This window comes from Salvia hispanica, chromosome 4, assembly GCF_023119035.1.
Source record: "Salvia hispanica cultivar TCC Black 2014 chromosome 4, UniMelb_Shisp_WGS_1.0, whole genome shotgun sequence".
NCBI lineage: Eukaryota > Viridiplantae > Streptophyta > Magnoliopsida > Lamiales > Lamiaceae > Salvia > Salvia hispanica.
In genome coordinates this window covers 29,951,740-29,977,362 of record NC_062968.1, presented here as the reverse complement: position 1 = coordinate 29,977,362, position 25,623 = coordinate 29,951,740, and the positions used below count along the sequence as shown (strand labels likewise).

The 25,623-nt window shown below is 34.0% G+C and overlaps 4 protein-coding genes and 1 long non-coding RNA gene across 6 annotated transcripts; 4 read left to right on the top strand and 1 right to left on the bottom strand.

Annotated features, from left to right (window-relative positions):
* Window positions 1-5,866: 5,866 nt before the first annotated feature.
* Window positions 5,867-7,769, top strand: LOC125222813 (eugenol synthase 2-like). Its single transcript, XM_048125640.1, has 4 exons — window positions 5,867-6,117; window positions 6,190-6,324; window positions 6,573-6,810; window positions 7,243-7,769. The coding sequence occupies exons 1-4, from the start codon at window positions 5,941-5,943 to the stop codon at window positions 7,611-7,613; spliced, it is 921 nt and encodes a 306-aa protein (XP_047981597.1). The 5' UTR covers window positions 5,867-5,940; the 3' UTR covers window positions 7,614-7,769.
* A 3,071-nt stretch (window positions 7,770-10,840) lies between these two features.
* On the top strand, window positions 10,841-12,745 carry LOC125185643 (isoflavone reductase-like protein). Its single transcript, XM_048082206.1, has 5 exons — window positions 10,841-11,085; window positions 11,154-11,288; window positions 11,370-11,613; window positions 12,090-12,293; window positions 12,401-12,745. The coding sequence occupies exons 1-5, from the start codon at window positions 10,903-10,905 to the stop codon at window positions 12,565-12,567; spliced, it is 933 nt and encodes a 310-aa protein (XP_047938163.1). The 5' UTR covers window positions 10,841-10,902; the 3' UTR covers window positions 12,568-12,745.
* Window positions 12,746-14,539: 1,794 nt separating this feature from the next.
* Window positions 14,540-15,281, bottom strand: LOC125217917. Its single transcript, XR_007175838.1, has 2 exons — window positions 15,009-15,281; window positions 14,540-14,863 (listed from the first exon to the last, which is right to left on the bottom strand). It is a non-coding gene; the product is annotated as an uncharacterized LOC125217917 (long non-coding RNA).
* Window positions 15,282-16,161: 880 nt separating this feature from the next.
* LOC125218532 (syntaxin-61) lies at window positions 16,162-19,101 on the top strand. 2 transcript variants are annotated; one of them, XM_048120215.1, is made up of 8 exons: window positions 16,162-16,381; window positions 16,451-16,544; window positions 17,429-17,542; window positions 17,812-17,925; window positions 18,107-18,297; window positions 18,408-18,498; window positions 18,643-18,708; window positions 18,808-19,101. In XM_048120215.1, the coding sequence occupies exons 2-8, from the start codon at window positions 16,491-16,493 to the stop codon at window positions 18,916-18,918; spliced, it is 741 nt and encodes a 246-aa protein (XP_047976172.1). In that variant the 5' UTR covers window positions 16,162-16,381; window positions 16,451-16,490; the 3' UTR covers window positions 18,919-19,101. The 2 variants fall into 2 exon arrangements, with proteins under 2 accessions (XP_047976172.1, XP_047976173.1); XM_048120216.1 differs by lacking the exon at window positions 16,162-16,381 and having other exon boundaries at window positions 16,528-16,544; window positions 17,816-17,925.
* A 979-nt stretch (window positions 19,102-20,080) lies between these two features.
* On the top strand, window positions 20,081-24,464 carry LOC125222978 (gamma carbonic anhydrase 2, mitochondrial-like). Its single transcript, XM_048125905.1, has 5 exons — window positions 20,081-20,356; window positions 21,676-21,819; window positions 22,604-22,729; window positions 22,852-23,003; window positions 23,930-24,464. The coding sequence occupies exons 1-5, from the start codon at window positions 20,242-20,244 to the stop codon at window positions 24,209-24,211; spliced, it is 819 nt and encodes a 272-aa protein (XP_047981862.1). The 5' UTR covers window positions 20,081-20,241; the 3' UTR covers window positions 24,212-24,464.
* The last annotated feature ends 1,159 nt before the right edge of the window (window positions 24,465-25,623 follow it).

Below are 25,623 nucleotides of genomic sequence, written 5' to 3'. Positions count from 1 at the left end.
GACAGTTATGGGTCCAACATCGTCACCTCCATTACTACCATTCACGTGCAATATTTTTGGTAAATACATTTATTTATTTATTTTATTATTATTTAATTAATTAAATTTGGCATTGTCAATTTATTTATGTTAGGGTTTTAATTTTATGGATAAACTCACTCGGGAGCGTTATATTGCTAACTCATAATTTAATTGTTAATTACAACTAAATAATAGTCATTAGATATTCAAATTAAAGATTTAGATCATCAATCCCTAAATGTCAATACAATCAACAAAAAAAGTCAATAAGTTCATAGGATTAATTCCAAAAAATATCAATAGGGGTGTTAATGTCAATTAACTACAGTACATGTTTAGTTATAACTTACTTTTAAAAGAAATCCCAAAACTTTAAAATTCATATAACATATATCTCATTAAAGATAATTTCATAAGGATTCCAATGATATCCTACATGCATATGTTCCGATGTCAAAATTTATCGAAATTTTTTAATTTTTTCATACAGCAGAAATGTCAACATAGAGTACTATATAAAATATGTCAATATAATATACATGTAGAATGTCAATATAAGCAATGGGTTAACATTCTTAAAGCATTGTGTTGACATTCTCCAAGCATTATGTTTATATTTTTGAAACACTATATTGACATTTTTATCCAAAACCCTAATTTGGAGTTTTTTTTATCTTTTTTTTATTTTATTAATAAAAATGAAAATTACATGTGGCAAATTATAGACCACACGTTTTTTAAAATCCTATGACCTTAAATTAGTTGTAGTTAGCAATTAAATGATAAGTTAGCAATTGATCACTCCCATTAACTCATTTATGCATCTTTGTTATTTTTATTCGTTGAGATTAATATCAAGAGACAAAAATTAAAATAATTTTTAGAGATTTTATATTTATGTAAATTGATTTTAATTTTTATAAATAAAATACTGTTAAGTAGTCTAGAAAATATCTTCTTAGACTCCTCGGCCGGATAAAGTGTCTGGCTCCACCATGGTGCACACCTAAGTTTCTTCACTATTTTGCACTATTATTATTCATAACATACTTTATTGTCAGTCATAATATACTTCATGGTACTCATAATTCAAATTCAAACTTGAAGAATTCCAATTTAAGAAAAATGCTTATGACCACACTTTGATAGATATTTAAATTATCTACTCTCTATGCACCCTCAAGGAAGATGACCTCTTCAAGATGACCTCTTCCTTGCACAGTACGTGATTTTATGCAATTTTATTTTGTATCTTCGGTGGAGAGAATAATTAAGTAGAGATAATAATATTTGTATTTTTAGTAATAGATCTTCTTGATTAGGACAAACCAAATTTAAAGTTTGCAGCGACTACATATATAAATATACCAATATTAATGGAATTTTACGACCATAAATGACTGAGGATGGGATAGATCGATCGCCTATTTTTTTTCTAGATTTAAGTTTGGATCTGAAAACAAAACACAACACGAGCAAAAAAACAATATAGATATCATCGACATATAGCGACGTGTTTTTCTTTGCAAAAGCATTAACTAAAGATCCACAAAAGAATTATGTGATGGGTTGAAAAATAGTGAAAAGATTAGCTGTGGAACCACAGATTAGTACATTATAATTTAGTTGCTGTTGGAAGTTTTTGTGATATTGAAAAAATCAGCCGACAATAATAAGCTCCTTGACATGAATGGAATTTCAGTCTCGATTTGTGGCTGTAGCTCACTCGTACATTGTGATAATATCATACTTGGGTTATTAATTTTGTTCTAATTCATTGAGAAATAATTTTGGGTTCATAAAACGGGACTTGTGAGGCCAGAAGATGCAAGGAAGAAGGTCATCATCAGTGTCGGTAGACATGTATGGTGTGTTGGTCGTTACTAACCATGGATGGCAGACCAAGAACAGAAGTGAATTGCAACATATCCCGAAGGGTTCGACAACTCTGTAAACCAAATTTCATTAAGTTTTTCCATCCCTTGTGGGTCGTCAAAATGTGAGTCAGTGAATGTTTTGGACCAACTTTGTATTTCGGTCATATGTTTTATATTGGTTTATAATAGAACATGAGTGTAATGATGGAATGGTGGATCCCGAAATGGCAAATGGGAAATTTATGGACGGAAATAGGCTTCTAAATTAATTAAATTTGAGCTTTCAAATTAATTACTATAAATATAGTGCTGAATGTTTTGGGCCTTTGAGTAATCTTATGCAATGCTATTTCTAACTACACAAGTATTGGGCTTTGAAAATGGTAAAGAATCAGGTTGATGGGTTGAAGGATTCTATATAAAAGATGGATAATTCCATTCACATCCCATTTCACTCACTAAAGTCTTCTTTTTAAAAAATAATACAAATGCAAAAAAATTTGATGATTAAATTCTTGACCCTCACATATTTATATAGAAAATGTTGATTTGAATGAAAGAGAGAATAAAGTAAGAGAGATGAAAAAATAGAGAGAGTGTTGTTTCTATTTTAGGAAACGTTTCATTTTTACTGGTACACACAAAAAAGGAAAACGTTGCATTTTAAATGAGACCGAAAGAGTATAAAGTTGAATTGATTGTTTTGACAATTTATACTCCTTTCGTCCCACATTTGAAGTCACATTTAGTTATGGCACGGGTTTTAAGGAATTGGTGAAGTGTGTAATAAATGAAGTGAGATGGTGGAGTGTGTTATAAATGAAATGAGATGATGGAATGTGTAATAAATGAAATGAGTTGGTTAAGGTGGGTCCCTTTTTGACTTTTTGGTTTTTTATTTTTATTTTAGTTTATTTTAATGTAGATAATGACATTTTGATGTAATTTTGATGAACAATGGGGTAAAATTGTATGATAAAATATGAAAAATTCTAAATGTGATTCTAAAACTGGGACATACTTTTATGGCAAAATGTGACTCCAAAACTGGGACGGAGGAGTAACATAGTTCTATTGGTAATTATATTAAATCATTTATAAACTTAGAATTACACGCAGTTAATACAATGCGATCGAACTATTTAGAATATTTTGCAAGATTAGATAAGTTTTGAACTTATGTACTATATTAAATAAGTTATGAGAGAAATACTAAAATAGTGAGTTAAGCTATATTTACAAGTTAGAAAAATAAAAGAGCACACTCTAATCTATAAAGGAAATCACTAAGTTATAATCCATGAAATAAAGAAAACAACAAAGTCGAAAGAGAAAATAACAAAATCCATGAAATAAAGAAAACAGCAAAGTCGAAAGAGAAAATAACAAGTGAAAAGTCAAAGAGAAACAAAATACTAGTAGCACTGTAGTACCGTCGAAAATTGAAAAAAATATTCATGGATAGAAATTGGTAAAAGTTGGAAACTCATATTTGCATTAAAACGACCGTGGTTCATTGCACAGCACCCTATGTTAGGCCCTATGTTTTGTTTAATTCACAGCAGAGGATCCTCTCCTTTATAAAGGTTAAAAAACTCTTTAATTCTAAGATGAAATTTATTGACATTTATTACAAATTTTAGCATGAACTAGTTTGAAACTTAAGAGTTTAAAATGTTTATAAACGAAAAGTGAATAGTTATTTTTTAAACAAAAATAAAGATCTATTTATGAATAATCGATTAGTATTTTTCGGATAATATTGGGTCTCATATATCTCTTATTTGAAAACGGTCAACAATCTTTTCTCTTTTTTACATCATTCATTTTTGCCTTATTCATTCTCAACTTTAAAACTAAAGCCTAAGAATTGGGCTAGGCCCGTTCAGATCCAATTGTATAATTAATGACTTGCTAATATTCAATTATTTTGATATCGTTTGTTAGTGGAAGTTGCGAATAACAAAGAAATTTGTATATATTTTTATTAATTCAATAATTACTAAGAGTTGGTGAAATCAATAGTCATTTTGCATGTTATTAAATATACAATGTTAGTATTATTATGTATCAAACACAATAATTTGTTTTTATATGTGTATATTCAAACACAAAGTCCGCATTTCATATGTTGACATGTATATTTTTACATATTTCATATTCTTAATTAAACAGACCCGATAATTTAGAGTATGCCATATAATAGCTGCAATTTCAACCGAGTAATTTTATTCAGTGACATTTAAAATGTCATAATTCTTCAAAATTTTATGTCATTATCGAAATGTGAAGAAAAGACCCGATAATAGTGTATGTCATAGAATAGTTGCAATTTTAAACAAGCAATTTTATTTAGTGACATTTGAAAATGTCATAATTCTTCAAAAATTCATGTTATTGAAATGTGAATGAAGCCTAATTCAATACATTCATGTGTTATTAAACTACTAATACATTTTATTCTTTAAATAAAAGGTTATAAACATAAAAATAATACCTAAAATTAATATTATAGCATGGTAACTTCTCTAAATTTAGAATAGTCTTATCTATATATACATAAATATGCCGTCCGAATATTCTAGAGAGTCAAGTTTTCCCTATCTATTTGTTAGTATAATCCAGAGAGTTCTAGATAGTCAAATAAACAAAATGTACACGTTACTGAGACTTATACAATGATTCTAGATTTTATCATAAACTCAATAATACTATTCAACTTTTGGGTTCAAAAATTAGTGTATTTGTAGAAATTATGATATATTCTCGTAACACTCAAATAAAATTAATGACCAAATACATCTTAATTTGGTAAAAAAATTCTTCCAACAAAAATAAATTGAAGATTCGAGTTGCTTCAAATACATGTATGCAAGTGAGTCAGAGTACTGGCCCCTCGAATTCAAAATTAAAGTCTGTATCGTTCAGCTTTAAAAATTCGTATAACTCAAAGAAACACTCATCATATTATATCTTAATTTTAATCAAGTGAAAGTTAGTACTGACCTCTCGAATTCAAAATTAAAGAAAGTCTCTATCGTTCAGCTTTAAAAATTCCAATAGTATAACTCAAAAAAAACAGCCATCATATTATTTCTTAATTTAAGACAGGTGAAAGTTGGACATCAAAATCATTATCGATTAAAATAATAACCAAGACTTTGAAATAGGCAATGGTAGGAAGAAATAAAAAAGTACTCCCTTCGTTCCATAGCAACAGAGACATTTCATTTTGCACACTCATTTTGAAAAAATAATTATAAATAGTTAAAGTGGAGAAAAAGTAAAGTAAGAGTGAAAATATTATAGATAAAACTCTTCTCTACATTATTTTTTCTCTTACTTTATTTTTTCTCCACTTTAACTATTTATAATTATTTTTTTAAAATGAGTGTGCAAAATGAAATGTCTCTATTATTATGGAACGGAGGGAGTACCATATAGGAGTAGTATATAAAAGCATCCAACACTAACCATGTTAAATTGAATAAGTAGGATTGCAAGTTAAAGTGTAGTATTAAAATCTAGAGGATCCTTTACTCATTTTTTTCATCTATAATTATTTTTTTAACCTTTTAGGTTTTATTTTTCAAAATTATGGGCTATATAGTTTTATTTTAATAATAGTGAGTAGGGATGGGTAATCGGTTATTCGGTTAACCGAGAATCAAACTTTAGCCGGTTGGTTATTACCGAGAACCGAAATTACTCCATATTCTTTTACTTGAACAATCCGTCATTAAATTTGAAAAATATTCTCATTCACATAGTACTCTTTTTCTCCAGAATTGTATGAAACTGAAAGTGAGAAAAAACAGCGCAATTTTTGGGTCAATCAAATACTCCTATTATAAACTAAGCGATTATTCAACATTGTCAGCTAGTTTGACTGGAATAATTGTATAATGCTGGAAAATGAATAGTCGATCGGTGGAAACTATACTTGCTTATTTAAGGACAACTCTTCTCAACTCTTTCATTCATCATCTATTTCAGTTTCAGCAACTGTGAATCTTCAAAAAAGAAAAAAAGGAAAGAAAAAATGGCAGAGAAGATCTTGATCATCGGTGGAACAGGATACATCGGGAAATTCGTAGTTGAAGCGAGTGCAAAATCTGGGCACCCCACTTTTGCTCTGTTGAGAGAGGCCACCATTTCTGATCCAGCCAAAGCCCACCTCGTCGACAGCTTCAACAAGCATGGTGTCACCATCTTAACTGTATGTATATACTTCTGATATCGATCTATTTATCTATATAAATACAAATCCGAGACTTTTGGCTTTGTGCAGGGTGATTTGAACGATCACGAGAGCTTGGTGAAGGCTATTAAGCAAGTGGATGTGGTTATATCAACCGTGGGCTTCATGCAAATTGCTGATCAATATAAGATCATTGATGCAATCAAGGAGGCTGGAAATGTTAAGGTACGTCACAGAAATTCACGCATTCCATTCTAAAATCAATTGGTGATAGGAGGAGGGGTCCATGACACTTGTATAATTATTTCAGTTTTCTTTCTACACCGACGTAGGATAGTTGTAATATACTAGTAATTTTTAGTTTCAATTGCCAGCAGTACGTGTATACATAGGCATATCCCTAATTATTTTGATGAATAAGTATATATGTTTAAGTCAAGATTGATCAATTAATAAGTATTGGATTGTTGCAGAGGTTCTTACCATCGGAGTTCGGAAACGACATCGACAGGAGCCGTGCAGTGGATCCCATAAACCAGAATTTCCAGCTGAAGGTGCAGCTTCGGAGAGCGATTGAGGCGTCCGGCATTCCTTACACCTTCATCGTATCTAACATATTTTCCGGCTACGCCCTCACCAATTTGCTGCAGTTGGGCGCCACTTCCCCTCCCCGGGACAAACTAGTCATCCCCGGAGATGGAAATGTTAAAGGTATCCTTACTCCCCTGTTAGTGACAGATTTATAACATAATTTGTCATATCCAAATTAATATTTTTTTTCCAATTTATTTTTAAAGTTGCAATAGGAATCAACATTTAACCAAATTTCATGTTTTTCTGTCATGTGCCCTAGTAATTATGCCCCCACACAATCCAGTTATAAATTCTAACCTCATACTATTCCCTATAGTTATTATTCCTCAATATATAAGAGTGGTGGGACCGTTATTACCCTCACAACACATCCGACCAAATTAATCAACATAAATCATGATAAAAAATAGGATTGGCATTCCAATCACACCACATTCAACAATTTATTAAAACCCGTGCAAGAAAGCACATGTCCTCATTAATTAATTCGCGGACGGGGAGAGCAATGGATAAATTCTAATACGCTTGCTAATTAATTCACAACTGCAGCCGTGTTCAACGCGGAACCCGACATCGGAACATACACCATCAAAGCAGCGGTGGATCCGAGAACTCTAAACAAGATCGTCTACATCAAGCCCGCACACAACATCTACTCATTCAACGAGCTCGCTGCTTGCTGGGAGAAGAAGATCGGCAACACCCTCGAGAAAATATACGTCCCCGAGGACCAACTCCTCAAGCAGATCGAAGAGTCACCGATGCCCGTGAACGTGATCTTGTCGATTAACCACTCTGTATTCGTCAAGGGCGATCAGACCTACTTCGAGATCGATCCGGCTGTCGGGGTCGAGGCCTCCCAGCTCTACCCCGATGTCAAGTACACCACCGTGGATGAGTACCTCAGCCAGTTCGTGTAGTTTGTTCACAACTTTGGTCGGGTATTGATTGTGTGTTTTGTCGTGTTGTTGTACTCGTAATGTGCTCTTGTTTTGGTTATTGTCGTCTTGTTTGTAACGTTTATGTATGGGTATACTGTGATTTAGTGAAATAAAAGGGTAATGGTTTCTGGGTTATGAAAATTTGGTTATGTGGCTTCGTAAATTATTGTGGTTTTAATTAGTGGTCTATTCATAAACTATAAATAATGATCTCACCAAATCCCATTTGCCCCAATTTCCATTTATTCTGCGAGCTCCTCTTTTTTTTCTTTCTCCAGCTCCTGGAGCTCCTTTTGTTGTTTTAGTTCCATAAAATTCCTTTTCTTTAGTTTTTGACTTTTATAGTTAATTTGAGGTTATCCTATGTATTTCTTTTATCTATTTATTTATCATTTACATAGAATAATTTCATCAACGACAAATAATTAGAAAAAATTAGAAGATAGATGGGAAAAGTAAATAATTATTTCTCACCCAATAATTTTTGGCGACGACATCAAAATTGCCTCGCTACTGTAATTTGTAAGTTGGGCCTCTCAAGCCCTAACATTAAAATCATCGCTTCGCTACTAAACTCGTTATTATCTTATCTAATAAATTGAATAGGTATATTACTTTGAGTTTGGAAAGTAACATTATTTTTCTATATTGAACATTAATTACATATTCCTAAATTAAACTTGATTTTATACATTAAACTAATTAAAATTTTAATGTGATAATATGGTTAATTTACTAGTAATAAAGAGTATCTCTGAGTCTCAGTGAGAGTTGATTAATAGAAAAAAAGGTGAGGCCCCTTCTTGTAATGGCTCCAAGATATAAAGACACAACGTTCAACCCTTGATGGCCCAACTGAAATTGTACAAGTATAGAATTACCTAACTCTTTGGACCACCTCATCCCCACCGACAAATAATTTTAATTAAGTTTATTGTTTGATTCTTAGCTCATCATGATTTAGGAATATTTTGTGTATGCATGTGAAAGCTGTGTTTTTTGGCAATGACGTTCTAAGTGGCGAGATCTTCTTCATCAGCTTTTATCCTGTTGATTGGGAGGGGTGGTTATGTTATTTTCCGGTTGACCCTAAGGCTCTTTGGTTATCGGGGGGATCGACGGCCCCTTAGATCTGCTACTTCTTTTAATTGATTTGAATTTTGTTATTGAAACACTTCCATCCAAGTTACAGCTACTATGGTCATCTGAATCCCACATGCCAAAATTGTACTACTACAATAAACTAAAGGGTAAGTTTGATTAAATTTTGATCTGTATATACTTTTCTAAACTTAAAGGAAAGTTTTAAAATGTGCAATTATCCCACAATGATTTTTATCAAGCAGATGAGACGTCGAGTTGGCGTGCGCGAGTAAAATTCTGGTGATGTGGATGAATAGCAATGCAACAATGTATTAATTAAGGTGACAGCATAAGTGAACAAGAAAATTCGTTCTATGTTTGAAAAACTGAAAAATTGTACTCCCTCCGTCCCAGTTTTATAGTCACATTTTGCCATAAAAGTTCGTCCCACATTTAGAGTCACATTTAGAATTTTCCATATTTGGACATAAAATTTTATCCCATTATTCACTAAAATTACACCCAAATGTCATTATCTACATTAAAATAAACCAAAACAAAAATAAAAAAACCAAAAAGTCAAAAGGGACACACCTTCAACCAACTCACTTCATTTATTACACACTCCACCTCTCACTTCATTAATTACACACACCACCAATTCCTTAAAACCCGTGCCATAACTAAATGTGATTATAAACGTGAGACGGAGGGAGTAATTAATAAAATAAGTACCTTTTAATTTTCCAAAATTTGATTTGATTGTACAACTTGAAGTTTGACATTTAAGTTTGAAAGGAGCGTGACAAAATTGAAATGGCCAATTCATCGAGATTCGCGAATTTATAGGCAATATATCAACCATAAACAATACAATATACTGCTTTGGTGAAAAAGAAAATATAGTATTAAGATTTTCTAAATTGGTATTAGGAATACGTATTTTATTTTCAACTAGGGTACATTTGGTACCATGAAAACGATAATTAGAATGCACTAAAATTGAATTTAAATGAATTGTTTCTAAATCAATTTAAATTATTTGTTGGATAAAATTATACACTCCCTTTGGTTCATAGTAAATTAAGTGTATTTCTATTTGAGTTGTATGTCTCAACTAACTTGATGCGAAATTGTATCCTAATTCCAAATTCTTATTTACTACTTCCTCCGTTTCGCTATAGTTGAGGCGAAACTTTTGGACACGCAGTTTTAGAAATTAATGTTGGATGGTTTAAATAGATAGATAAAAAAGTAAGAGAGATAAAAATGTAGGGATAATAAAGTATAAAGTGAAAATATGGGAATGACTCAACTATTAATAAACTTTCCGAAATAGTAAAATGACTCAACTATAGCGAAACGGAGGAAGTATTATATAACTTGATATTCGATAAGGGGATATTCACGTCATTAATGATAGTAATTGATTATCCTCGGATTAGCTTAGGTTTTTTTATTAAATCACCATGGTTGAGTATAAATCTGAGATTTTAATCAATTTATTATAGGATCTTAACAAAAGAATTCCTATTAAATCAATAATAAAGAAAGGAAAAAGCCTTACTAGAGACAAAAACAAAAAAATATATAATAAATAGGTAAAGAGATTATATTTTTTTCTTAATTTAATCTTAATAAAATCATCACATATCCTAATTGGATAAAATTAATCTTACTCAATTTAAAAATATAAGTATAAAATTATAGAGAAAGTTACTATTTCACCCGCCACAATCAATAGTTCTATTTATCCACTAATAATATTTTAAAATTCTGCAGTTCGAATCTAAAATTATTTATTTTTTTATTAATGCCAAAAAAATTTTAATTTTTCTTTCTCTATCTACCTAATACTTTATCAACTATCAAAATTATTGGTTATGGATGAAGGAAGACCTCGTACCTAATTTGAGGATAATATAACATATTAACATTAAATTACTTTTACCGGAGTAGTAGTAGTAAACTTTAACCTTCTGATCTTCGGATAATTCAATCTAGCAACAAATTAATTTGAGCAATCAAGCACCTACCAAAATACATTCTAGGCGTGACAGGGCAATTAAGTAATTTTCACTATACATCGCTCTCCTATATAACTAGAGCCAAACCTATGGTTGTTGAAACTGAAAACTATAACTCTATACTCTCAAAAACTAGCTTTCTAAAATCTAAACCGAAAATGGCGGAGAAAAGCAAGATTGTGATCATTGGCGGAACAGGGTACATCGGTAAATTCATCGTGGAAGCCGCCGCCAAATCCGGGCACCCCACCTTCGCTTTGGTGAGGGACAGCAGCCCCTCCGACCCCGCCAAAGCCCAGCTCATCCAAGGCTTCAAGGACTCCGGCGTCACCCTTCTCTCTGTATGTACACATTTACACACAGCTAGTGCGTGTACAAATAAAATGTGACGAGATTGGTTAATTTGCAGGGTGATTTGAACGATCACGAGAGTTTGGTGAAGGCTATAAAACAAGTGGATGTGGTTATATCTACAGTCGGACAGCTGCAGTTGGCCGATCAAGACAAGATCATAGCCGCCATTAAAGAAGCTGGAAACGTCAAGGTTTTCTTCTCTTCTTTTTATCCTAAGTTTTTTAATTTACTTTATTATATTTACTTGATTGGATGGGATGTGACTTGTCAGAGGTTCTTCCCTTCGGAATTCGGGAATGACGTGGATCGCACGCGTGCGGTGGAGCCGGCCAAATCAACTTTCGAGATCAAGGCCAACATACGCAGAGCTATTGAGGCGGCAGCCATTCCTTACACCTATGTGTCGTCCAACTACTTCGCCGGCTACTCGCTGCCGACGCTTGCGCAGCCGGGCGCCTGGGCGCCTCCGCCGCCCAAGGACAAACTAGTCATTTATGGGGACGGCACTGCTAAAGGTAATCCACCCACCAAGATATGGTAACAAATTATTCATGTTATATGTACTTTTTTTAAATTGATCATCAAGCGAATCGCTCATTTTCTTAATTCATACTGATTTTATTGTTACTGATTGAACGATTAGATCCGATTTTTAAAACATTATGCATATAGATGGAATCATCATTATTTGAGTGGTAGTGGTGATGGAACAAAGAGTTGTCACCTTACTTAGTGCGTGACACCTTTTTTAAGCCTTGGCACAATGTATGGATACAAACGCTACTAAAGTCTCATGTCACCTAACAAGTCACATTTTAGCCAGGACATAAAGAATAGAGAAAATACAAATATAACCCATGTATGCATACTTATAACACACTATAACTCTTATGGGCAACGTGAATTCCATCTAATTAGTTGAAGACGAAGATCTTACAATACGAGTTCTATATATGTTCGGTATGACTAACTCTTTCGGAAAATTGTTTAGCTGTGTTCAACGAAGAACATGACATTGGCACATATACCATCAAAACTGTGGATGATCCAAGAACTTTGAACAAGGTCCTCTACATCAGGCCTCCGAAAAACATCTACTCGTTCAACGAGCTCGTTGCTTTGTGGGAGAAGAAGATAGGCAAGACCCTCGAGAAAGAGTTCTTTCCAGAAGATCAAATCTTGAAGAAAATTGAAGGTGAGTGTTAATTCTTACTCCCTTCGTTCATAATCAATACTCATATATTTTTCATTTTATGTCTTTCATGAAAATTACTCACATTTTTACTTGTGTCGTCCATGTAGAATCACCAATTCCGGTGAACATCATACTAGCCATCAACCACTCGACATTCGTTAAGGGAGACCAAACCTACTTCACAATCGAACCCTCCTTTGGTTTTGAGGCTTCAGAGCTCTATCCAGATGTGAAATACACCACTGTGGAGGAATACCTTGATCAGTTTGTCTGAGAAGAAGATGATCATCTATCATGGAGCTTACATTGTCCATTTCTTGATTGGCAATTTGTTATAATCAAGAAACTTTGTCATATTTTAATGTGTGTGTTTTGTTTGATTTCGCTTGTTAATTGATATCTCCTCTACATTTCACATGTGAGCTCTAAAGAAATAAAATTCCAATTCGGTATATCGTTTTACATGTACATGTAAATCCAGTTTGTTAGTGTTACAAAATTCTCAAACCAACGACAAAGAAGCAACAAAGTGTATAGACATAAACAAATACAGTACATCTTTGCGTGCTACATTACTGAAGAAAATCAGCAGACAAACATAAGCAAATTTACAACACACGTCCTGATATTATAAGCCAATATCATCCATTTGAGAGGAGTGGTCTCACACCAAGAGTGAGAAGTTCGAAACAACAATCACACAATATACCATAAAAACATCCACTAACCAAGCAAACTAAAAAGAAGCAATCAAGCAAATGTCATAAAGGCAAAACTCATAAAACAAGCAACATATGTACACAAAGTTTCATATAACCATAAAGCGAGTAACAAAAAGCTTATAAAGATAAACAACAACTAAATCATAGCCCTAAATTGTATCAGTTGATATGTATTAGGGAATTTAAAAGAGAATAGATCTAGTTAATTTGCTAATGTGATTCCTGTATTAGGGAATATAAAAGAGAATATATAGATCTAGTTAATTTGCTAATGTATTCCTAAGATCAAAGCATCGTCATACCTTAAGGTATGACAATGAGATCAGACACCTCATCAATGGCATAGATTCTCTGCAAACAACGACTCAATTAAATATATGATAATTTCATATTTATATATAATAATAAAATCAAACAGAATAAATGCATCTTTAGTAGTTGCTGCTGTCACAACTAAAAGTCAAATTGCTAGTTGAATGGGCACTTTCAAAGTGCTTCTATAGTACCATGATAGCAATGTGACAGATGCCATGGGATATTTTTTGTTTGAAGCAATATGTGATTCAAGATTCATTATTATTTTTCTACAGTTGTTGTGAATTGAAATGCTTTTCTTTTTATACATGTTTCTTTTGATCTGGAAATTAAACCATTGAGAATTTTCCACATTTGTCTTGAATGTGTCTGTGGGTGACATGCTTCCATCAATCAAGTGCTTCATGCTTTCGTATGGGATGGCCCATCCCTTCTTATCTAATAAATCATCATGTATTGTGGTATCAATAGGAAATCTATACATCTACTTAATAATTATGGTCACTTGAATGAGCAAAAGTGAGGGCAAAATTCGAAGTCAAAATCATCATGTATTGTGGTATGATCAATATGAAATCTATACATCTTTTTAATAATTATGGTTACTTGAATGAGCAAAAGGGAGGGCAAAATTCTTGCTTGACTTTGAAGCAATGACAAATTCAGTGGGGTCGGGTCTGGACTCCACACCCCGGCCATGAGGGCCGGAAAACTCACTGAATTTAGTATTTAGAGTTGTCGACAACTCCATGGGACGGCAAGTCCACCCCAATCCTTCGAGATCGGGCGCACTTCTATTCTTCGTCCGCTTTCCATTATCATGGAAATAATATTCCATGACGATGACGAACCATAAGTCCACTTCTATTCTTCGTCCGCCTTTCAAGTCGATGACGAACCATAAGTTCTGTTTTTGGGAAATAATATTACTTTGAATTGTATTACAAAATTCAAATGCAGAATTCACTTTGATTACACTTAAAAAAAAACTTATTTCGTATATAAAATATATCCAAATCAATTAAAATATTCCTAGTCACACTCACCCTACGTATTCCTTACACATTTTTAATTTGGCTCTACTAGTTTAATTAATAAATTAGTAATTAGCATTTTGTTTTCACTAATGATTTTTTTTTTCACCATTGGATGGAAAAAGTATTTTAGACAGCATTATATTCTATAAGATGATTAGTAACCCAAAAATGTAACTCAAGCCTCTCTAAATTGCAATTTCTTTTATTTCATTGTGACAAATATCTCTATAAATTATTAAAAAATAAATAAATAAAGATCCTTCTACGAAAGTGTATCACTATTTACAAATACAACCATCCAAGTCAGATAATAAAAAACGTCATTTTATTTCTCTACTCCGATCAAAATGACTCCTCAACTCAAGAATCGCACCTCCGCCGCCGTCTGCCGCCGCTGGTGCTGGTGTCGATGCCACTGCCAGCACCGGCACCGAGACGTTTGATTCAACAAGAGCCTTTCTCGGCAACAATAATTTCAACCCTTCCCTTCCCTCACCTACTAGGATGAACGTAGAAAAAAATATTGGTAGATGATATATTTTCTAAAATTTATTCGAGAATAAATGATTAATTCATGAGAATTCACATAAAATTCGGATAAATTTGAAAAAAGGGGGGCTTGGGATGACGGATACACATACCATCTAATCTCGATTGAAGATTAGCCGAAGCAGCGAGGCGAACGAGGGTGGGAGTGACGGCGGTGAGAAGAGCCCATGAACACAAGATGACAATGTAGATTCTAACACTCATTGCTGACAAAAGAGTTTGGCAGCCATTGGAAAAGCTTATAAGGAAAGGAAGGTTTTTATTAAATATATTGATATTGAATTATTATCTGCAATGGAAGTTGGGAAGCTCCTATTGTATCTTAGCTGGCAATATGATTATACATAGGTTGTGATTTTTGGTTGTTTAATTTGGTTTTTGGTTGTTGGAAGTAGTTGACCAAATGTGTATGCATATGATTTGGAATCCCTCTGGAATATTTTTGGCTAAGTCAATGTCTAAGGTTATAATGTTATTTTCGCATATTTGTATATTGGTGAGAGAGTTGTGGTTTAGACTTTCGATAGTTTAAATCCGTAACCATGTCGGGTAAAATATTTGTTTGGGTAATTTGTGAAAATTCCCTTAATGGGTAATACAGGGAATTTGTAAAATCAAAGTCGTCACCAACTTAGTTTCACGTAGAGTCGTACCTAATTTTTTTTATCTTTGAATGAAACTACCCCTAAAACTCGTGATCATCAAATTCCGTCCGATTACATTTCGTTATTAGTATGCTCAATGTTATTGAGCGAATTATACATTGCACAATGAATTGAAGCGTTGAATCTCGTTTCTACCACCTTAAACATTGTGTAATTTCTACTGAATCTACTTTAAGGGCTGGTGTTGGCTCGATTTAGGGATTTTTGCGAGAGATGCTAGTTGGAGAGATGGATCAAGGGGGCGGCTATGGAGATGGCGATCATGAAGAAATGGTGAATCGGATAATATTTACTTTTTAGTTTTATTATTCAATATAAAATCATTTTGATGTATTCACTTGTCACTTTAATTTTAAATGTGCCCGATAAAATTTAATTTGGCTGGAATTCTAAAACGTGGAAAATTCACTCCAAAATCAACCCTCATACACTTTTTAAGTTCACAAGATATACGAGTACTAAAAGCAAAGTTCGTAATTTTATTGTTTAATAGATAAGTTAAGCGGGACCAGATCTCTATATCTTACAGGGCCCAATAAATTTAATAAATATAAGCCCAATTAAACCTCAAGCCCAAACTAAGTCCCCTCTTCTCTCTTATGCGTGCTTCTCTTTCTCTCTCTACGATACAGCGAAACCAGAAGCCTCGCATCTCGTCCTCACAATTCCCGGCGACCTCCTCACCCTAGTCGAACGCCGCGATTCCGTATCCCCCCTTTCTTCTCTCCAGATCCGATCTCCCCCAATCCGGCAAAGGCCGCTGCCTCCTCCGCCTCTTTTTTTATTCCTTACACATTAAGGTTTGCACACTTACATATGTATTCACACCTCTCACACCCTAGATCTTAACGCTTCTCTCTAAATTGTAGGTGCCAACAACCAATTCAACTGCTTTGTGTGGATTTGATTATGTCGTCAGCTCAAGACCCTTTTTACATTGTCAAAGAGGAGATTCAGGATTCTGTAAGTTTTTCTTTTCTCCCAATTGTTCTTTTTTAGATGTGCTATTTCGATATGAGATCGATCGGCTGATTAATTTATTAATGGGATAGTTTGATTACTCTATTATTCCATCCAGGATTGTTTTATGTATTCTGTTAATTGCTTGCTTGAACTGGATTTTACATTGCTTGATGAACTCAGCACTCTTATTTTATTGGATTTTGAAGCTTTGATTCAAATGAAATTATGCATATATGCCTTTGCTGTTATTTGTGTGGGAGTGGCTTCATTGTGCTTGATATATAGAATTGTACACTTGGATTGCTTAGTGCATGTAACACCAGTTGCCCATGTGATTAAACACTCTAGTATCGTAGCTTAGTACTCTGGCACCAGCATGACCTGGATACCTTATATGTTATGCAGTAATTATTAGCTCATTAATTGTGATATTTTGAATACATCTGCTAAGCAGTAGTGTTACAAATATAAAATAGGTTTGAACATGTAAATTTGGGCACCATCTAACTGTAACATGAGTTGCCCATGTAGCTAAGCACATCTAATATTACAGATGAATTTGAGCACTAAGATGTTATGCAGCAAGTGGTGGGCCTGGTAGCTCTTTCATTGTGACATTGTTGAATACCTCCTGCTAAGCAATAGTGGACATCCGAGTAAAGATTCTCCTGTCTAAATTTGTGGTGCACCATGAATCTTAAAAATGTCTAATATGTAACCGTAGGCCGATAATTTGTGAGATAACACCTTTTACATGCTAGTTTGTTTAGATACCTTTACCTGACAATACTTTGATATTGTGCCTAATGCTTGAATATAGCCTCTAGTACGTTGATTTGCATTTGTTGAATGTTTGCTAAACAATGATGTTCTTGTTTGGTTAGATTGATAAGTTTCTCCAAACCTATAACCAATGGGAACGGATGCCTTCTGATAGTGGGGAGAGGATACGCCTCACTAAGGAGATTCTTACTGGATCTGAGAGCATTGAATGGCAGGTATGATATTGTATTTGAACTTCATGTATATACACTGAGCACAGTTACATTTCCGAATTCAGATAAGACTTCCTTTTGCAATTGGAACATTCCACTTTTTTAAGGCCTCTGACAGTTTTCTTGTTTCCATGCTACTAAGATTATAGATTTTGTCCAACTGTCAATACTATATTAGCAAAGCACCTTATGTGATTATTTATCATTGTGGATGATCATGCCGTATAACTATTATTGTTTCACATTAGTACTGAAAGTTTCCTGACTGGAAGGTAGATGAGTTGGACAAGGCAATAACCGTTGCATCTAGAAATCCTGCTTTGTATGGTATCAATCAAATGGAGCTTGATAGTCGAAGAAGATGGACAAGCAATGCTCGCGATCAGGTATCAGCTGTTACATTTAAGGAGACTGGTCATCCTTTTTCGATTCCCTAAGTCAAAATATTTGGTTTGTTTCTGAAGATTAAATTTTGTAAGGATTTTAGTTGAGTTATAAACTGTAGTGTTTTGTTCATTAATTGATTGATTAGGGCTTTTATAAACTAAACTTTTTCTTGATCAACAGGTGAAAAGTGTCAAGAAATCAGTTGTATCTGGAAAGGAGTTGAATGACACTAGCACATCTAATTTCAGTGAAATGCGCCGCGAGCTTATGAGACTGCCAAATCCTCATCATGCTGATCAATCACAAAAGTACAATGCAGATAATGATGATTTCATATCATCAGAATCTGATAGACAATTACTTCTCATGAGGTAATATTATCCAACCCTTGTGTTGTTTTGCTTCCTCTAGTGAACAAACTAAGCAAGGCACTGGATCTTCATGTTATGATCAATACTGATTGATGAGTCTTCTTATACAGGCAACAAGATGAAGAGCTAGATGAACTTAGTGCCAGTGTGCAAAGGATCGGAGGTGTAGGGCTTACAATACACGAAGAGCTCCTTGCACAGGTAAAAGTCCCCTCTACCTCTGTTAGTAAGACATACAACAAAGAGCGTTCTTCTAGTCTGAACATTTTTTCTCATCCCTTCAACTTGAGTATTTGCAAATTTATGTTCTGGCTCCTGTTTATGAATAATGCTTTTTGTTTATAGGAGAAAATTATCGATGAACTTGGCATGGAGATGGACAGCACGTCAAACCGTCTTGATTTTGTTCAGGTAAAAAGCAAGTCGCCATCGAGCTGAAATGATGTACACTCCATGCTTAAATATGATAGTTAATGGTTAGTCTTCTTCTGTGCTATTCCATATTTGCAGAAAAAGGTTGCTGTGGTTATGAAGAAGGCAGGCGCCAAGGGCCAGATCATGATGATCTGTTTTTTACTCGTCTTGTTCATTATTCTATTTGTGCTGGTCTTCTTGACATAGGCAAAGGTCAATTGAGCTGAATACGAGGAGAGAGCGTTCTTAGAATAAGTGGTATATTTCACTTTTGTTGTAAATGTATTCCTTGTGAGTGGACATCAAGAACTATTGTTAGAGGCATCATCCATACTCAATGGGATTTGATTAGTGATCATAAGTTTTTATATCAGATGGTGTTTATTCCTAGTGATGTTGAGATGTGAAATGTGTTGAATTCGGACTACTTTGGGTTTCTTTGTGCCAATCGAGCTGAATTTTATACGCAATGTATCCCATAATACGATAAAAATTAGTATCTAATTTTACTACTTTATCCCTGTAGTGACTTGAATATGGTGTTGGTTGTAAGTGGTGGTTAAAGAAGATTATGGTTTTTAAATTGTTTAGGTTTTAATATGTTTATGACATAAATGAAAGCTTTAAGTTTCTAAAGTTAAATGAGCTCATGTTTTCCAAGTTTAAAAGCTACTTAAAGTGACAAGTGCTTGGAGTGGCGCATTCAAGGCTCGAGGATAGCCAACCAAATCAAGCGTGAAGAGAGTATTTTCAAGTGCATCATTTTTTATGGGGTTTACTTTATCCGTATGCGTAGTTGCATGATTACAATCATTGTTGCGTTGTGCGTCATTTATATGAGCTTATGTGGCTCACAAGAGATCAAATCACGAGGAATCACATATAAGTTGATAGTCCACGAGGGGCCAGGTCCCAAATTCAATTAAACACCTAATAAATAATTAGTGTTTTGTATTGCCAACTTCTTTCTATAGCCCCTTACTCAAAATATTTGCATTTCTAATAAGAACAATTTAATGAGAAATAATCAAATTTTGTGTTTTACAAATATTTCAAAAATTAATGTAAAAAATTATGAATTTATATTTGATTTGGTAATTGAAAATAACATTTGAATGTCACCGTCAATAAGGTTAAACTATTATCTACATAAAAAGAAAATAATATCGTTTGGTTGAAGAAAATATAAACAATACACTGTAATACATATATCGAAATTTTTACCCTAGGACAGTTGCGAATGTATAAAATTCATGTTTGTTTTAGTTGATTTATTTAATTGCAGAACATAATTAACTAATTATTTTTCCGATAAACAATTGCTGAAATCCCTGATTTACCCCCCTTAGGCCTTCTGGTTCTCCGTTGTTGCTTCTTGCCCTATTCCAATTGTGGCCTCCACACTCTCTCCCGAGTCCCGTCTCAAGAGCAGCTCCAGAATCCATTCAATTCGAGCAAAACCACTTTCAATCTCAACTCATTCTCAGATCCTACACCACACGGCCAACATACCCACTCAATTCCATCAAAATGGGGAGCTTAGGAAGAGCGGTTTACACTTTGGGGAGTTGGATTCGGCATACGGGTCAAGCCATGGATCGACTCGGTTCCACCTTCCAAGCTGGCTACTATCTCCAGGATCATGGTAATTCTTTTCCCTCTTTTTAAATTCCCTTTCAAAATAATGGTTTTTCTGGGGGAAAAGTTTTTATAGATTTTTAAGTTTTTTCTAAAAATGGAAAATGTTTGAGAGAAGACAGGGAAAGGGGTGCTCTCTATCTTCTTCTTTAATGTGAAAAATTCTTGCTTTGATGCCTAATTCGAGGTTTAGTTTCCTTTTTATTCGGAGCTACCCACGCAAATGGTCAAATATTAGCCGTGTAATTGTTTCGATACACGATGCTGTAAATCCTGATTACAATGTAGAGTATTCTTAAGGGGTCTGCGTGGAGCAAGGCACAGATAATTGATATGGGTACATTTTATTGATCAATGATTACATGGGTCAGACTATGAATTGTGTTCATCAGTATTGTTTCATATGATATTGAAGTTTTTGTGGGTTTATTAGGTGCACTGGGCTGCCTCTTGCTCGATCTATAATCGACGCTGCAGTAATTACCTGTCCAGATAGAGTGTCATAGTTGCTGCAGGATGCAGACAAAGTTCATGGTCTATTCAGATAGTTTACTGGATTTCTGTATCATCGGCCATTTTAGCTGAAATTTATGCTGCTTCTATCTGATATAAGGATTCACGGTTTACTAGTTAAAAATGATTTCGGAAGAAGAGTATAGCTTGACAGCCTGGTATATAGATTCAGTTGAGAACATAATGAGAAGAAGAATAGGATAATTCACAGGCATGCATTAGGTGTGTAGATGCAGTTGAAGGATGGAATGAGAGGTTGAAAAGTTCACAAACAATATCGAGGCATGTTTTGTTTCATGTATTACATGCATCAGTCATTTTAGTTTCATGTATTACTCGTATCAGTCCAGATCACTTGTAGATGTTAGAATTAAGTTCTAGGACACTCATGAAGTCATGGACACATCTTTCAGTGTAGATAATCAAGCCCTTGTATGTTTTCTACACTTACTAACTTGTCTGGAATCTGGATGAGAGCAGTTTGATCTTATTTTTATATTTTTTAGTATTTTCAAGGGATTGTAGTATGTATTATTCAGATTTCATCTTGTATGTGGAATGCTTGGTAACCATAATTTCAGGGTTATTTTCGTTGGATCTGTTTTCATATAGTATAAGATTATGTCCTTTCTTCTAGCAGTCTGCTTTTTATTTGTCTGGCATATTGCTGTAGCATGGATATATGCTCCTGGGTTTTGAGCTTATTTATATCTGCAGTTCATGCTGCACGTTCTTTTAACAGCTTCATATTTGATTATATTTTTTTGAGCTACTTTTATGTGTGCGTTTCATCTCATAAGAATTTATTTTCAGTTTCTAAGCACCGGACACTGATGAACATCTATGATAAATCTCCGGTGGTGGATAAGGATGCATTTATCGCCCCAAGTGCCTCTGTCATTGGTGATGTTCAGGTGGGCCAGGGATCATCGATATGGTATGGATCTGTCCTTCGAGGTACGCACCTTAAACATTCGCTCCGAATCGTCTATGGTTAAGCTGCAAATACTCATCATACTGAAACATAGTCCTGTATTATAACTGTTAAGTTTCCTACTTTTGAATTTCTTGGATTTTCAGCTCTGTTTCTGCTATGTGTATATTTTTTCCCAATAGAATTTTAACCTAGGGGTTGCTTCAAAGGGAATTGGCAGGTCACACCTCTTTTTCTGTGGTTAAGTGATTTTTTAGTCAGGACCGGCTGATAGAGAAGAGTATAAAGAGTGGCAGAAAACAATTTCAGTTAGCTTAATCAGTATGTGAGTTATCTATTTTTGAGATGAAATAACAAATACTCTAAAATGAGACATTCTAGATTTTCAATAAAAATTTGAATGCACTACGCTAGAGGAATAAATCATCCGGCCTAAGTTTCTGATTCTCCATTTCTTGCACCGAGTGAATTTTCGTCCTGTTTTTCAATTTCATGCAGTGCTCGAGCTAAGTTTCTGTTTCCGCACACTAGAACAGTTCAATATAAACATTATCCCGTTATTTCTCATCTTAGTGTTTCTGCATTTGCTAATGACTATACTTTATCATACTTCGACCAATTTTCATAGTCTTAGTTTGCTCTGGTCTTCTTTGCTTTTTATTAGTTTTTCATTGTACTGGTAACTTAATGATTCTGATAAGATTCTCCAGAATTGATCATTTGAAGAAAACAAGTTAAATTTCGAAACTGAATGGAGCTGTTCATTTGTGATGCAAATTGATTTGTCTGCCTCTTTCCTGGACACAGGTGACGTAAACTCCATCAGTGTTGGTTCTGGAACTAATATACAGGACAATTCCTTGGTGCACGTGGCGAAATCTAATCTAAGTGGGAAAGTACTGCCAACTATTATAGGAAATAATGTTACAATTGGTAAGTAATTTTGATTGTCTACCTTAGGTTTGTTAGATACAAAGTAGAAATAGTCCAGCTATTAGCATATCAAGAACTTCATATAAATTCCATATTTTGTCATCCTATGTTGGAACACATAGGTCATAGTGCGGTTGTACATGGATGTATAATCGAGGACGAGGCTTTTGTTGGAATGGGAGCGACCCTTCTTGATGGTGTGGTTGTGGAGAAACATGCCATGGTTGCTGCAGGATCCCTTGTGAGACAGGACACCAGAATCCGTACTGGAGAGGTATGCCATTCAACTGTCATATGCCCTTATTTTTATATTTCATTGTCTATCTTGCAATGGGAGGCTAGACTATTGGACTTCTTTCTTTTCCCCTCCGGAAAGAGTTCATATGATGGGGAATAAAATGCTGTGTCAAGTGTCAACTCATCCGTCTCATTGACTTGAGATTACCCAATTTTGTGTCATTGCTTTATAGGTTTTGGCAAAAAGGTTACTCTAAGCTATGTTAGTTTTTAGTGCTTCATGATAGTCATGTAAGTTGAATGCGATTGAGATTACAACAGTCAAGCTAGCTGAACTTCCTTTCTTAATCAATAGGAGTTCACCGTTACTTCTCAAATTCCTTACTAGTCCATCAAATTTTGGAGATATAACCGGCGCCTAATACCTTGGACCCCAGCATGAAACCAGCTTTGGAATAGAAGATGTTTTTGTACCACATTAGTTTAGTACTCCCTTTGTCCCATGATAAGTTAAACATTTTTTTAACATGCGGAAAATAAAATAGAGAATAAATTAGATAAGTTAACAGAAAATGACTCACTTTCCCCGGGATACCCTGAAAACAACTATGAATCAATTGACAGATGGAGTACTTTTTTCTTCAATTTTTAGTTTCTATACAATATTTTTTAGTATCATTTGGTAAGAGCAAGTGTATTATTTATACCCTTTTTATAAACTACAAATCCTCAAATCGTGATATGATCAAGTGTCTACTTCTTTGAAAAGACGGCAAAATACCATTTCGCCTTTTCAATCTCTAGCTCCTCCTCATTAACTTAAAACTTTTTTTTTCCTTTTTTCGATTTTTAATTTTCCTTGCCTTCTTTTTCCTATGCATATGTATTGGATCAACCCTCTTAAGGGCGTCCATAATGACAACAATGATTTGATCATACTGTTCGGAACCCGTGTATTTACAGATCTGGGCTGGTAATCCAGCCAAGCTCCTCAGAAAGCTCACTGAAGAAGAGATCGAATTCATCATTAAATCAGCAACCAACTATGTCAACCTAGCAAAGGTCCATGCTGCTGAAAACACCAAATCCTTCGATGAGATCGAGTTTGAGAAGATGCTGCGCAAGAAGTTTGCTCGCCGTGATGAGGAATACGACTCAATGATTGGTGTAGTCCGCGAAACTCCACCAGAGCTTGTCCTTCCTGACAACATCCTACCCGAAAAATCCCAGAAGGCTGTTCAATGAGATCTTTCGGTACAAATTTTTGGGTTTTTAGTTATTGCTCTTGAAGGCTACTGATCGAACCCCTGCCCCGTGCAGACTCTAATAAACAGTGAGCATTAATTGCTTCTGATGAACTTATACCGGGTTTATATAACCGTGCTACATGACTCATTTTGTCAGCCCAGCTCGATTACACCCCGGTTTCATGATGTAGAACCCCTTTCTGTAAAAGCAACATGAATGACAATGAGATGCTTGCATTTGAATTTGGATATTTGCAACGAGTGAATTTGGAGCTTCATGAGTTATGATATGACTCATTGTTTGAGTTTCCTATATTTCTTTTGTAACCTTTTTCTTTTGGAATATTGTGAGGATGAATACAGATTCTTAAGCATGCATATTAAATTACAATATTCAATTGGGGTAGTCATATATAGGTATCTATGTATAGGCATTAGCCAATACTTTACAATTTTACAAAATTTGGTGCTGCATTATTGTTTAGAATTAGTGGGGAATCTCTGAAAGCAAAATGTCATGATTGGCCGCTCCGTGATTTCAGCACTTTTTTATAAGAATATTTATTTTGATTAAATCTTTATTAGTATAACATTCCCTCTATCTATAAAATATCATACGGACTATATTTTTTTCATTTTGATTTATCCTCAAATTTAATTCACTTTCTATTTTCTAAAATGATGTGTGTCTCACTGTTTACTCACTATTTTGTTGTAAATATTGAGTGATTCATATTTTTATAGTATAAGTTATTTTGTGGGTAAGGACGGTGTATTTATTATATTCATCGATCCAATGGTGTGGTAACTCTACCTGAATTCCTTGTTTGAGTTTGAAGTTCATTTTCGTTTTTCATTCATTATACTCCGTAGTACATTATTAGTGATAATCGCTACATCGCAAATGCCTTCATACATCAATTGAGAAATATTTTCACTGTATTTGATCCCAGAGCCTATAGTTGTATTTGAATGGGGTGCATTATAAGATACCATGAATTTGTCATTTTGTGATTTGGATGTTATCACCATGTTCTTTTATTTGCAGAGGCTGACTCAGTTACATGTCTGCAATCAGAAACTTCGCCATCCACTTGCATAATCAATTTTCAACCATAATTTGTATTTGTATGATATAATTTAAATTTTCTAAATAATCTGAGATATATGAGACTGTTTTGCCTAATAAATATCCAACTTTAATTTTATTTTTTTTTATGAATAGATTCATAATTACGATATACTGATAGAAATGACTATTTTTCCTATTTATCCAACTTTAATTTACTTTTTAAGGATATATTCATAATTATGATATAATTGAAGCTTTCTAAATAATTTAAGATAGATCAGTCTATTTTGCATAATAGTTTATCCCACATTAATTTATTTTATAGAATATATTGATAG

Coding starts and splice junctions, on each gene's coding strand:
- LOC125218532 (XM_048120215.1), top strand. CDS start 16,491: ATGTCGTCAGCTCAAGACCCTTTTTACATTGTCAAAGAGGAGATTCAG. Junction 17,543..17,811: donor CTGAGAGCATTGAATGGCAG/GTATGATATTGT, acceptor CCTGACTGGAAG/GTAGATGAGTTGGACAAGGC. Junction 18,499..18,642: donor ACGAAGAGCTCCTTGCACAG/GTAAAAGTCCCC, acceptor TTTTGTTTATAG/GAGAAAATTATCGATGAACT.
- LOC125222813 (XM_048125640.1), top strand. CDS start 5,941: ATGGCAGAGAAGATCTTGATCATCGGTGGAACAGGATACATCGGGAAA. Junction 6,325..6,572: donor AGGAGGCTGGAAATGTTAAG/GTACGTCACAGA, acceptor GGATTGTTGCAG/AGGTTCTTACCATCGGAGTT. Junction 6,811..7,242: donor CGGAGATGGAAATGTTAAAG/GTATCCTTACTC, acceptor TCACAACTGCAG/CCGTGTTCAACGCGGAACCC.
- LOC125222978 (XM_048125905.1), top strand. CDS start 20,242: ATGGGGAGCTTAGGAAGAGCGGTTTACACTTTGGGGAGTTGGATTCGG. Junction 20,357..21,675: donor CTACTATCTCCAGGATCATG/GTAATTCTTTTC, acceptor ATTTATTTTCAG/TTTCTAAGCACCGGACACTG. Junction 23,004..23,929: donor CCAGAATCCGTACTGGAGAG/GTATGCCATTCA, acceptor GTGTATTTACAG/ATCTGGGCTGGTAATCCAGC.
- LOC125185643 (XM_048082206.1), top strand. CDS start 10,903: ATGGCGGAGAAAAGCAAGATTGTGATCATTGGCGGAACAGGGTACATC. Junction 11,289..11,369: donor AAGAAGCTGGAAACGTCAAG/GTTTTCTTCTCT, acceptor GTGACTTGTCAG/AGGTTCTTCCCTTCGGAATT. Junction 12,294..12,400: donor AATCTTGAAGAAAATTGAAG/GTGAGTGTTAAT, acceptor TCGTCCATGTAG/AATCACCAATTCCGGTGAAC.